We start from the raw sequence: 13,089 nt of genomic DNA on the forward strand, positions 1-13,089 counted from the left end.
TTGCCAGATAGAGGAGATATAGGAATAGCAGAATGCCAAAATATAGTTTCTCAAAATTATGACTTTTTGACTGACTGTTCAGTTACTATCTTGAAATAATGACTTATTTTCTCAAAATAGGCATGTTGACTTTTTAAATAGTAACTTGCTGTGTCAAAATAATGACTTATTAACTTGTAGAAATGATATTTTGATATAGTATCTTGGAACTTTGAGATAGTAGTCATTTCTAGATTTCAGGTGAACATGAACTATATTTCAAGATACTAGCAAAATTTCGAGGAAATAATTCTTTCAAGATATTAAGGCAAATAACAGCATGGTTAGAACGCCTCTCAGCCAGTCAGCTTGCACTGCCGGAACTAACTGTTGAATAACCATGTTTAGACAAGGTAAACAGCATCACCTTATGAATGTGCTAGGACATCAGCCGTCACTGCTGCACTATTCTGTTTAGCAGGAGTGATGAAGCTACTTTTCCTCAGCAATACTTTATACTGTCATATAAATATATATAAAACATTTCTTTGAAACAGATGAATAAAAATGCTTAAATGAAAAATTAAAATGGGTTAAAAAATTCATTGGCAGGTGTCTATATACCATGGTGCACATACAAAGTATAATCTTTGTATGGGGAAGCGCTACAAAAAACCCACAAAAATAGCATAAAGTGGCTTCAGAACACGTCTCTGTTTGGTTTAATTAAAATTAAGTGTGTAGCCTGTTACTGAAATGTTTGCTCTTGCTAATCTTAAGCTATTTAATAAGTAGAAATGGTTACACTACTTGTTTTCCTTTGGAGGGACTCTTACTGTGAAGGGCAGGGTTAGGAAGTGCCAGGCTGTGTACCGTAGCAGATTAGGGAGCGCTAGAGTGGGAAAGCTCATGATTTACGCTGGGGGCTAAACTGAGGGCATTTTCCCTCTTGTATTCTGTTTGCTGTGTCGATTGGTGTTGAAGTTTAGTAGTAGACTTACGTAGTGCAACATCTTCTCAATGCACAGGAGCCACAAAATTCATATTTTGACCCCTTAACAACCGTGTAATTCAGGGGATCCAGCAATATTTATGGAAAATGTGTGAATGTACAATGTACGAATGGCAAAATGTACTGGGATTGGAACCTATTAGTTTAACCCAGGGCTCTATAGCAGCGATTTCTGAAAATCTCTTTTATTTCTGTCATAGAGAAATCCACCTTAGACCTGAAGTTCCCAATATGGTTATGACCTTGACTCGAGAAAGACACCCAGCATTAGTTAAGTCATTTCTTGTTTTCACTGCTCTTTAAAATATCATGACACCTGTAGCCTCAAATGAGCCATAGGTAAAGAAACCACAGTGCCCACAGTAATCTAAAACATGTCGAGTTCGACATCTAAATGTCATTTTTCAGTCTGTCACCAGTCAAACATGTTCCTTCCCTTAATAAGTAGTTCACTCTCACATCTTACATCCTCTTATTGTTTTTGGAGTCACGCTACAAAACACACAATACTAGGAACAAATATTTCATTAAACAAAGAAATAACTTAAGCACTATCAACTTACAAGGGATGATGGAATGTAGAACCGTTCTCTTACCTGTATTAGAACCTTTATGGTGGGCTACCTAAACTAAATAGAGCATGCATTTTTGACCCGTGTCAAACTCAACCACTAAAAGGGACTTATTTTAAAAATGTCAGCAAGTCTATGGACCAGAGACAAATGTGTTTTATTTCATTTTTAATGAACATTTTGCTGTAAACTGAACTGACCATTGTTTATTCACCGTACGCAAAAACTTCAACAGTAAAATACACACACTTGTAGATGACCTTGAAATATTACATGAATACTTGAAATATTCAAAATCCCCAGGATTTTGGTCTTTTGCTTAAACTATTTGCTTAAACGAGACACCTGGCATTCTTTCTTTGCTGCAAGTTCATTAATATACCATTTCCGAGCTGTTGAGCTGATGTTAAGTGTTTATTTTGGCTGAATTGCAGTTAGTTGTTTGGTGATATGACTGCTGTAGAATTCTGCAGAATTGCATAGAACATAGGTGTAACTGCTGTCCTGTAGATTGTTGTTGGGGTAGGAGAGTCAGAGCACATTGTGTTACAGTGCATGCTGGGGACTGTAGTGCAGTGCATTGTGAAACAAGTTAATCTGATAGAAAATTTAGATACTTTTGTAGGCCAGATAGGGTTGTGTCACGGTCCTGATCTGGCCCACGGGCGTGTTTGATACATGAGTGTTAAGTGACCTGATCTCCTGTGGTCTGAAAAGATGCCTACACTTAATGACAATACTCGTATTTACACAGAGTCTGACAGTTGCATAATTACCTCCGTTGTTGTTTCCGTATCAGTACATGGAGCCCTGAGAACACGGAACTGGCGCATTTCGTGGCTGATGGAGGTCCGTGTTGCTTTGCTCACGAAAAAGTTTTTGTACAATCATCTTCAAATGATTTCGGAATTTTACACCAACAAAAACGTAAAATACTGGATTGAGACAGCAGTGGGAAAAAGCGAGCAGTCTGCAGGCATAATCGGCATATTCTAAACTATCAGTGACATAACATTCCCTGAAAGGGTCAATCTGATGGTAAGTGAGTGTCTGTAGAAATATCACAATGTTATAAGGAGCCCAGCCGATAAAAAAGACCGCCACGATGCAGAAGATGAGTCTTATGGTCCTGTGTCTTTTCCTTGCTCTGGAGTTAAGGACAGTCTGAAGAATTCTTATGTAGCAAAAACCTATTACTAAAAAAGCACTTAGAAAAAAAATATTCTGCTCATATGTAACAGCGACGGTGGCTTTCATGCTGTTATACTCACAGAAAAGTTTGTTAGGGTCTTCTGGGTCAGCCATGACTTTACTGAGCAGTACAGCTGGTACTGCTGCAGAAATGCTCACCACCCAAGCAAGCATTGGAGAAACTGCACACTGCTGTCCTCCCTCCCATTCGGAGAGAGGATGGACCACTGCAACATAGCGCTGAATGGTCATCAGCATCAGGAACACGATGCTACTGTAATATCCAGCTGAGAAGACAAAATTGACCCCTTTGCACACAGCATCACCAAAGGTCCAGCCCCAGATGTAGTAAGAGGACCAAAATGGAAGCCCCAGAGTGAACATCAGGTCAGAGACAGCCAAGTTTAGGATGAAGATGTTGGTCAAAGATCTGAAGTTCTCGTAGAGGCCAAGAATGACGAGAACCAGTATGTTACCAGCGAGACTGAGGAAGACCACAATGGAAAAGAATAAAGGGATTGCAATGGATCCAACTTTGACCACAGTTTCTTTGTAACATACTTCATCATATTCCTCACTGTATTCATACAGAGGACCACCTTCTGCATCTGAACTGTTTTCTGGAAAGGAAAGAGAGTAAAGAACAGATCAGTACTCAGCCTCAATCCATGCTGCATCTGTTTCTGCAATGCATTATTTGATAACACATGTTGTTCTGAAAGAAAAAAAAATCATAAATACATTACTAAATTTACAGTGCAATGCTTTGAATGATGACTAGCTAAAAGTCCAGTAAATGAAACGGTAGATACCATTTGAAAAATGGTTTGAAAAATGCCTTTACATACCCATTTTAGATCAGAATGTAAATGAGCCACGGAAAGACTGAGGTGAGCAGCTCTGTTCTGTCACTGTTCTCGTAAATCCCCTCCCCGTTACCTTTATTTCTCATGCTTCTTTTATCTCTCATGTACGGGAACTGAAAGCTGTGAGAGAATTGCACCTTCTTTTGAAATTCTGGCGTACAGGTGGCAGAGCAGACCTATTTTATCTGGGTTGATGTTTTAGTGCTCGTTTGGAGCATTTCATTTTCTCCTGACATAATTCTGTGTACTTCTACCAAGAGGTTTAACTTTGTCTCATCAATCCAGAGAACTGTGTACTGTTTGTGATGTGGGACATGGTTTAGTTCAGATGGAAAGTAGGACTGTCACAATTATTACATAACTGCCTAATCACAATTATTCAGGACAATCCAAATTTTGTAATCATTTTCCACAGTCGTTTCAGTCATGTTATGTTATTCTGAAGTGAGCAAATTGGGAATTGAGTATGGTGGGTAGAATAAAATAAATGTGCAGTGTAAATATTGTGTTTTTGCTTAGGTTTTCACTCTGCTGCCTTGGCGTATTTATGTACAGATGCACTATATTTCCAAAAGTATTCACTCAACTATCCAAATAATTGAATTCAGGTGTTTCAATCAATGGAGGGGGGATTATGGTGTGGTGTTTTTTTTCAGGAGTTGGGCTCGGCCCCTTAGTTCCAGTGAAAGGAACTCTTAAAGCTTCAGCACCAAGAGATTTTGAACAATTTCATGCTCCCAACTTTGTGGGAACAGTTTGGGGACAGCCCCTTCCTGTTCCAACATGACTGCGCACCAGTGCACAGAGCAAGGTCTATAAAGACATGGATGAGCGAGTTTCGTGCAGAAGAACTTGACTGGCCTGCACAGAGTCAAGCCAGGCATTCTCATCCAACATCAATGTCTGACCACACAAATACACTTCTGGAAGAATGGTCAAAAACACACTTCTAAACCTTGAGGAAAGCCTTCTCAGATGTGTTGAAGTTGTTATAGCTGCAAAGGGTGGGCCAACATCATATTAAACCCTATGGATTAAGAATGAGATGTCACTCAATTTCATATGCATGTGAAGGCAGACAGGCGAATACTTTTTACAATGTAATATATTTATGTGAATCAGTTTTAGCTACTAAATAAACATAGGTGACAAGTACGGTGGTTAATAAGCCAGTTAAGCTGCTTGAGACTAGTATTGTAGTTGTTAAATAAATAATTAAATAATTGTTTGCAATTATTAACATGATTAACATCAGCGTGATTGTGATAGCCCTAGGAGTAGGCTTGCAAGGTTACGTGCATTATACTGTATGCCCTGTAGCTACTGCTGTTTTGGGGGGCAGAAGGGCTTGACATTGTGACAATAAGTATTGGTATTGTGATAAATTATGTTACTGTGTGCATGGATGTCATCAGTACTTAAACATTTCTCACTGCATGTTTGATTACAAAGAGAGCATCAGCCACATTTAATTGGATTTTATGCAGCACAGTATGAGATGGTTGAAGAAAACTCGTTGTATTCATTGTTTTATGTAGCACTTTTAAATTTGCCACTATGTCAGAAAAAAATAAATATCATGAAATGTCGTGCATCATGAAAACTTCTCAAAAGTATTGTGATATTACCCTTTCACCATATTGCTCTAGCTGGCAGAGTGTTGAGGGCAGGGGCAAACTGCTTTCCTGCATCGTCCTACTTTCCTGAGTCCTGAGTGCTCAGTGTGAGCTTGTTTTCAGACCACTAATGTGCAGCCACTTTCTCCAGAAACCGTTTATACCCTACAGTTGAAGTAAACTGGAGAAATAAGTATGCTTGAATTCTGCTCTGAAACTTGTGTGTGGAAGGCTGCAGCATGACCTTTTCTGTTCAGCAAACAGCCTAGCGCTGCTATAGAGAATTCTGAAGCCACACAATCTATTTAGACTGATATGAATGTGGAGTACACATTTAAAGAAAATAAAGGTACATCACTACAATTTCAGCACTGTAAGTATCACATTGAAAAACATTATTATTTATTATTGTACAAAAAAAAACGTGGCTTTAGGCTCTGTGGAGCTCTTAAACCTTCGTCACACATTACTATTGTGGTGGCTTCCAATAGCACCCGTTTCAGGAAGGGAGCTCAGTAAGCAGAACTGCACCTGTGCCCTGCCCCCTTTGCCAAAGAGATGTTAAATTATTAGGCTTATTTAATGTTGTTAGTTGTTCTAATGTCACTGTTCATTAGCTAAAGGTGTGTTTATGTTATGTTATTTTGTGTTGGGCATTGGGGTTAGTTAGAGTGGGTTTGCATCTACTATACAGGGAAGAGCTTAGGCTAGTAGTGACCTTTCCTGTTATCCTCAGCCGTGTAATGTGCCTTTTCGGCTCGTGTTAATCAAGAGCTCTTTCACATCTTCTTCTTTGCCAATATGCTACATTCAGGTGTCGGAAGTAAAAGTGCTTGTCGAGTGGCTAGAAGTTGAATGGCACTTCAGTGAACTTACAGGTGAGCGGTGGAGAAGAAAACACCAGTTGATTGAAGAAAGCAGCACAATGGTGGCCGGCAAAGACTATCAAAGATAAAGCACGGCAGCAGCCTGGGGCAGAGAGGACAGGGATGGAAGCATCCAGCTGGGGCATGACTGGGCATGACCAATGCATATTCGACTACCAAGCTATGGTGAAGGTGTCTGGGAACCCTATTTCATGCAAGTGCGAATGGCCGCTTAACACTACGGCTGAACAGGGCTTTAGATGGAGAGCTGCAACAATCACAAATGGCTCACTGTGCTCAGAAACAAAAGCCTGACATTCTCATCCCGGCCGCTTCACACACGGCTGCAAACCGATCCAGCGAAAGCTGAAGTTCACGGCCTGATGTCCCCAATAGGACCACATCATCTGCAAACAGCAGTGATGTGACCTTAAGGTCACCAAACCGGACACCCTCCGTCCCCTGACTGCGCCTAGAAATTCTATCCATAAAATTTATGAATAGAGTCGGTGACAAAGGGCAGCCCTGACGGAGTCCAACTCTCACTCGGAACGAGTCTGACTTACAGACGGCCATGCGAACCAAGCTCCTGCTTTGTTTGCACAGGGCCCGAAAGGCTCGTAGCAAAGAGCCATGTACCCCATACTCCTGAAGCACCTCCCACAGAATACCCCGGGGAACACAGTCGAATGCCTTCTCCAGATCCACAAACCAAATGTGGACTGGTTGGGCAAACTCCCATGAGCCCTCTAGGATCCTGGAGAGGGTGAAGAGTTGGTCCAGTGTTCCACGACCAGGGCGGAACCCGCACTGCTCCTCCTGAATCCGAGGTTCGACTCCAGTACCCCTGCATAGACCTTACCAGGGAGGCTGAGGAGTGTGATTCCCCTGTAGTTGGAACACACCCTCCGGTCCCCCTTTTTTAAAAAGAGGCACCACCACACCACCCCAGTCTACCAATCCAGTGGCACCGCCCCCGATGTCCACGCAATGTTGAAAAGGCATGTCAGCCAAGACAGCCCCACAACATCCAGAGCCTTAAGGAACTCGGGACGGATCTCATCCACCCCTGGAGCCTTGCCACCAAGGAGCTTTTTAACTATCTTAATGACTTCGGCCTCAGCAATGGACAAGCCTATTCCCATGTCCCCAGACTCTGCCTCCTCACTGGAGAACATGTCGGTGGGATTGAGAAGGTTCTCAAAGTATTCCTTCCACCGCCCAATGACGTCTTCAGTCGAGGTCAGCAGCACACCATCTCCACTATATACAGTGCTAGTGGTACACTGCTTTCCCCTTCTGAGTCGCCTGACGGTTTGCCAGAATCTTTTCGGAGCCGACTTAAAATCACTTTCCAAGGTCTCACCGAACTCTTCCCACACCCGGGTTTTTGCCTTGGCGATGACTGAAGCCTCAGATCGCTTGGCCTGTCGATACCTGTCAGCTGCCTCTGGTGTCCCACAGGCCAACCATGCCTGATAGGACTCCTTCTTCTCTGAAACTGGCTTTGGGAGACATAGGTGAGGGTGGGAACGTAGATTGACCGGTAAATCGAGAGCTTTGCCTTGTGGCTCAGCTCTTTCTTTACCACAACAGACCGGTAAAGAGCCCGCATCACTGCTGACCCAGCACCAATCCGCCTGTCAAGGTTTTTCTGCTTGTGTGGTATCTCATTCCCAGTTGTGAAAGGAAAATGAAGGCCTAAGGTTAAAGTTGAGGCATTTTTGTGGCCTTAATTATATAAGAATGTGGTAGCTTTTTGCCTTAATACTTTTTCACTGGCGCAGTAGTAAATATGAGGAATATTTAGCTAGGACTATCATAGATGCATTGATTACCTTTTCTCAGACTTTGGGCTGCTGAAAGAGGTAGTCAGATTGGGGCTCTAATTTTGTAGCTGGGTTGTTTCAGGAAGCAACGTGTAAGCTGGGGATTTACTAGATTAGCCACATATTATGGGTGTGGGAATAATTTGATTCTTAGATGCATCACGATGCAGTTGAATGATTCAGAATCGATTCACAAATGTCAAAAAAGGATTTTCTAAATTTTAATTTATAACCTAATGTTAACAAACACACAGCTGGATGAGCGAGAAATCCGACCAACTCCCTCTGCATTAAAGCCAAGTTAGATCAGGAGTCACAACCCAAATGTTAAGAAGAGCCATTTTGTCCTTTCAACAAAAATCAAACCACCTTGGGAGCCACAACATTTAATGCCCAGTATATCTCAGTGTGTCCTAGTATAGGCTAAAAGATGGTGAACGAAAACACAGACTTACTTTGCTCTACTTTAGCTCAGCAATAGCCGCTTTCCTCTTGTCTCCACCAGAAAACTTTTCCTCAGAAGTAGAGCAGTTTATTGTAAAATGTCTCTCATCGTTCAACTGATTTACAAGGCTGAAGTCGCTTCTTATTCTCCAGCTTTGTATTTGAATTTTTCCGTTCCACCTTAAATTCTGACTGAGTCACCGAACTTGATTTGAAAGAGAAGCGACTTCATCTTCGCAACTTTTTAGTGTTTGATAGTCTCTCGTTGCAGATTTAACATTCCGGGAAACAAACTAAGGTGTTATAAATGTGAATAAGTCTCCAAATGTTCGTCTGAGCTAAATCTCTCTCTGCCTTTTCGTAGCTACCAGCCCGGAGAGACTGTGTTGCTAAGTGACCTGCAGTCTCGTTGAGAAACAGGGCTTTCGCGCTGTGTTGCTCACATCCTGTCTCGCAGATATTTTACTGACACAGTGACCCCTGACTCTCTACAACACGACCAAATCCAGAGTTTTAAAATCACTAAAGAAAACGGACAGGATGGCTGCAACATGTGCTGCATGGACCTCCATTGATTTATTTCTTGCCAGTAACTCTGTCATACCACATATATCACAATCAACAGTTCACCTAATAGTAATCTCTCATCGTGCCCCTATTACTTTTAGGTTTAATGACATGTAGACATGTTAACATCAACATTCTGTTGGAGAAATAAGAAACCTAGGATAAAACTACAAAAAAACAAAAATAAGGGTGGACTAGGTGCACTGAATTTTCAGCTTTATTACTTGGCAACTCAGCTTCACTATTTAGTAAAATGGAGACAAACGGACGATGAGTGTAACCCCTGGCTTGATGTAGAACAGTTATACTGCAAGGAAATATCCATCACAGATTTACCTTTTCTTAGCAAATCCATAAAATATCATGAATGTTTTAAAAGCGTAACAATCTCAACAACATTAAAAGCCTGGTAGAAAATTAATAAATTAGCACATTTTGAGCCACCTAACATATAAACACCCATATGGCACAATCCAGACTTTACCCTTAACAAACGACCCCTTATATACAAGAAGTGGAGAAAGTCTTAAGAAGTCTTAAGAGTCTTAAGTCATAAGAAAGTCTTATGAAAGTCGTACGCTCTCATAGGTACTTTAAATTCAACCATATCAATACCAACTAATAAATGGGAAAAGGATTCAGATATTAGCACTGATATACAAATCTATAAAAATATCTTCATTATGAGTAAAAACACAAACATCCAATTAATTCAATATAGAAATATTCATAGGATCCACATTACACAGCACAAATTGTTTAAAATGGAATCAGCAATTCAAGCATATGTACACAATGTATAACTAATAAAACAGATGACTATTTTCATGCATTTTGCATTTGCTCACCAGTCCAATGTTTTTGGGAAAATATAATTTCAAAATGATCCCTATATTTGAGGAGCAGCATTCCAATACCACCCTCCCTATGCCTCCTAGGAGGTCTTTCAGAAGTAGAATCATCAGTCAAAGATATAGTTTCATTACTTCTAGCGTTAACTATAGCATAAAAACAATACTGCTAAATTGGAAAGACAAAGAAATCTTTCTGTAACACAGTGGACTAATCTATTAACCTACGCTGTGAACAAGCATCAGCTGCAATCCACAAGAAAGATGCGTTTAATCTAAGCTTTTCAAACTTACTAAAACTTTGTAACATGACATGAGTAGTAGTACCCCGATATTGGAAATGCTTCTTTAAAATTTATTATTTGTTTTTATTTTATTTTTGATTTTTTTCTTTCCATTTCTTTCCTTCCTTTAGATTTTTGAGTGTGTCAATATATATATATATATATATATATATATATTAGCAGGTTCGGGTTGGGGGCAGGGGATAGATGAAGAGTACGGAGGGGACAGAATACGGTTGGTGGGGGTCCTTTGGCTCTTCCGCTCTTCTGCACAGCAAAGCAATATTGCCTACTTTTTATTGATGTAACAGACTATTATATATATATGTTATATACAACGTTTTGTATGTGTGTGTTTGTATGTATATGTGTATACATATCTTACCACTGTATTTACTTAGCATACTGCCTGTCTGTCTATTATTATTTTTATTTTTTTTTTTGCTTGTCTCACTTTATTTGTTTGCCTTATGTATTGTCTGTTATTATTATTATTTTTCCTTTGTGGCTTGTCTTGTCGTAACATACCGGTCTGTTTCTTGTACTATAAATCTGTTGCTAAAAAAAAAAAATACTTTTTTATGCTTTAAAAATACCAAGTCATCACACAGTGAGGGAAAATAGAGACCCTGTATAGAAAAAAGCTGCATTGAGATGCATCGATAATCATTTTATAATCATATCACAGCCCTCTGAATTGTAATCAAATCAAATCGTGAGGTGCCAAGAGAATCCCACCCCTACCACATATCCGTAATCATGAGGGGCAATTGAGAGATGCCATCAGACCCTGAAAGCTGTGATAAAAACCTTTTCTGCCCAGTACCCTGAAAAAGGCTCAGGAGAATGGGCTTTACAATTGCCGAGTTCTTCCCTTTGGCATGAAAAATTTCCCTGCTGCTTTCCAGTGTGCTGTGAATATGGTTACTGCTGAACCTACCTAGGTCATCAGGTGGGCCAAGGAATTCTGCAGTTTGCAGTTCATACTGGGCCCCTAGCTTATTTTTTTTAAAAAGTAGTTAGCTTTAACTGGACTAGTTATTTCCAGGCAGCTTTTGATCAGTTGAAACTTTTATTTATTTGAATAAGCCAAACATGTAGAATAGAATATCCAGAAGTGAAACTGGGCCCAAATGAACTCTGGAAAAAAAAAAGAAGACATAATTCAACTCTCATGATTGTGCTGTGCTGTTGTAGGCAGCCCCTTCTCAGTGCAGTGACCTTACTGAAAAACACTCTAACCGAAATTGACCCAGAATTACTGTAGCCAATGTGCAGGAGACAAAGCTTTCATTTCTGACAGTAGTGGAGCATTGTGGTTCTAATAGACGATTAGCCAAAGGAAAGTGTTTCTCTGTACGAAGAAGCACAGAAACCCAGTCATTCGTTATTTTTCACTGTGTATATCTGAGTGTGGCACAAAAAGGTGTGTTAACTACCTACCAGGGAGAGGAGGAACAGCGGTATGCCAAAATATTATCGTTCCAAATTATTACTTTTTTATATTTACTTATTCTTTTTAAAATAATGACTTACTAGCTTATAATATTCAACTTCAGACCACATTGCTTCTTTAAAACAAAGTAATAAAAATGCTAAAATGAAATGGGTTATATGTGTGAGCAAGTGTCCAGACACCATGGTGCACGACCATATTGGTGCAAATATAATCTGTGTATGGCAAACTCTGCAAACCTGGAGTTGGGGGGTGGGGGGCTTGGTAAAATACATGAAAATGAATGTGACCCTTTAAGTATATAAAAAAAGTGTTTGTAGACCAGGAATGAAATGACTAGGTAACAGATGAGAGATCAGTGCAGCTCCTTACAAATAAACAAATACAGTGTCATTTGCGTCATGATTGAGAACTCAAAATCGTTTATTATTTGGCTTTATAGACCAGTGACGTTGTTTCGTCATTCTGTTGTCAGCCTCATGCCCGTATTAGAAACTCTGGGTCTAAGCTGAATTTCTCTATGACAAAAATGAATATGATTTTCCAAATTTACAGCTATTATGTACTTAACAAAAGGCTCCAAACACAATGTGTTTTATCACACAAACATTTTTTCACTGAATGTCACTAGATCTCAATTATGTGGTTGTTAAGGAGTTGAAGTATGAATTCTACTATATATACATAACACTGCTGCGCACTGAATTAACATCATAAAACTGGAAACCTCACCGAAATACCCCACAGAAACCAGCGATCTCTGGCGAGTGTGCAGGTCAAGTTGCTTAGGCAGTTGTAGAGTACATTAGGAGTAGCCGGTGTTGAAGTTTAACCCTTGTGTGGTGTCTGTGAGACCCATTTTTAATGTTTACCAAAAGAAAAAAATGTGATTTATTATTATTTCAACCTCAGATTCCTTTGGCCTTTGCTCATTTTCTTCACGCTGTTCACCCCCTACACATTTATATTGCACATGGTGTTGGGCTGGACCCGCGGGGAATGAAAGTGTAGAGGTGCTGTGTCCCTTCAGTCTGTTCTCCTGCTACATGACCTGCTGTTAGTGGGTATGTGTTTGTTTGCATATGTGTGCGTGAGTGTGTGTGGGTGAACAACCTGGACAGGCTGCTGACTGGCTACAGCTGCTAAAGGAGAACCCTACGCTGACCACTTTTGATCTTTTAAACATCTGGTGTTTTTTACATAAATTGTTATGGCTGTATTGATTTAAAAAAAACAATAATGTGGTGGGTCCTACAGACCTACTGAGTAGCAAACACATCAACACCACACAAGGGTTAATAGTAGACCTATTTTCATGCAAAGTCTTTTCAGTGTGCAGGAGTGTTAGATCACTGTGACTGTGGACGTGGCAGTGTTCATGTTTATTGTCTTAAGAACCCCGAAATTCCGAGGATCCAGTCATATTAATGCAAAAATGTACATAGGGCTAAAATTTGTATCAAAATGTAGATTTTCAACAATCTCTTTCATTTCTGTCATAAAGAAATCCAGCTTTGAACTAAAGTTCGGCATGCTGCCTTCTAGAGAGTGACACA

General features: G+C 40.1%; 2 protein-coding genes across 2 annotated transcripts in view; one reads left to right on the forward strand and one right to left on the reverse strand.

The window, feature by feature from the left end:
• The window catches only part of cc2d2a (coiled-coil and C2 domain containing 2A), a 55,188-nt gene that overhangs the window by 34,253 nt on the left and 7,846 nt on the right, over positions 1-13,089 (forward strand). The gene's annotated exons all lie outside the window — the stretch shown is intronic.
• LOC108435533 (chemokine XC receptor 1-like) lies at positions 1,705-3,924 on the reverse strand. Its single transcript, XM_017711437.2, has 2 exons — positions 3,603-3,924; positions 1,705-3,374 (listed from the first exon to the last, which is right to left on the reverse strand). The coding sequence occupies exons 1-2, from the start codon at positions 3,604-3,606 to the stop codon at positions 2,359-2,361; spliced, it is 1,020 nt and encodes a 339-aa protein (XP_017566926.2). The 5' UTR covers positions 3,607-3,924; the 3' UTR covers positions 1,705-2,358.

The sequence above is a fragment of the Pygocentrus nattereri genome, chromosome 9, assembly GCF_015220715.1.
Source record: "Pygocentrus nattereri isolate fPygNat1 chromosome 9, fPygNat1.pri, whole genome shotgun sequence".
NCBI classification, from domain to species: domain Eukaryota; kingdom Metazoa; phylum Chordata; class Actinopteri; order Characiformes; family Serrasalmidae; genus Pygocentrus; species Pygocentrus nattereri.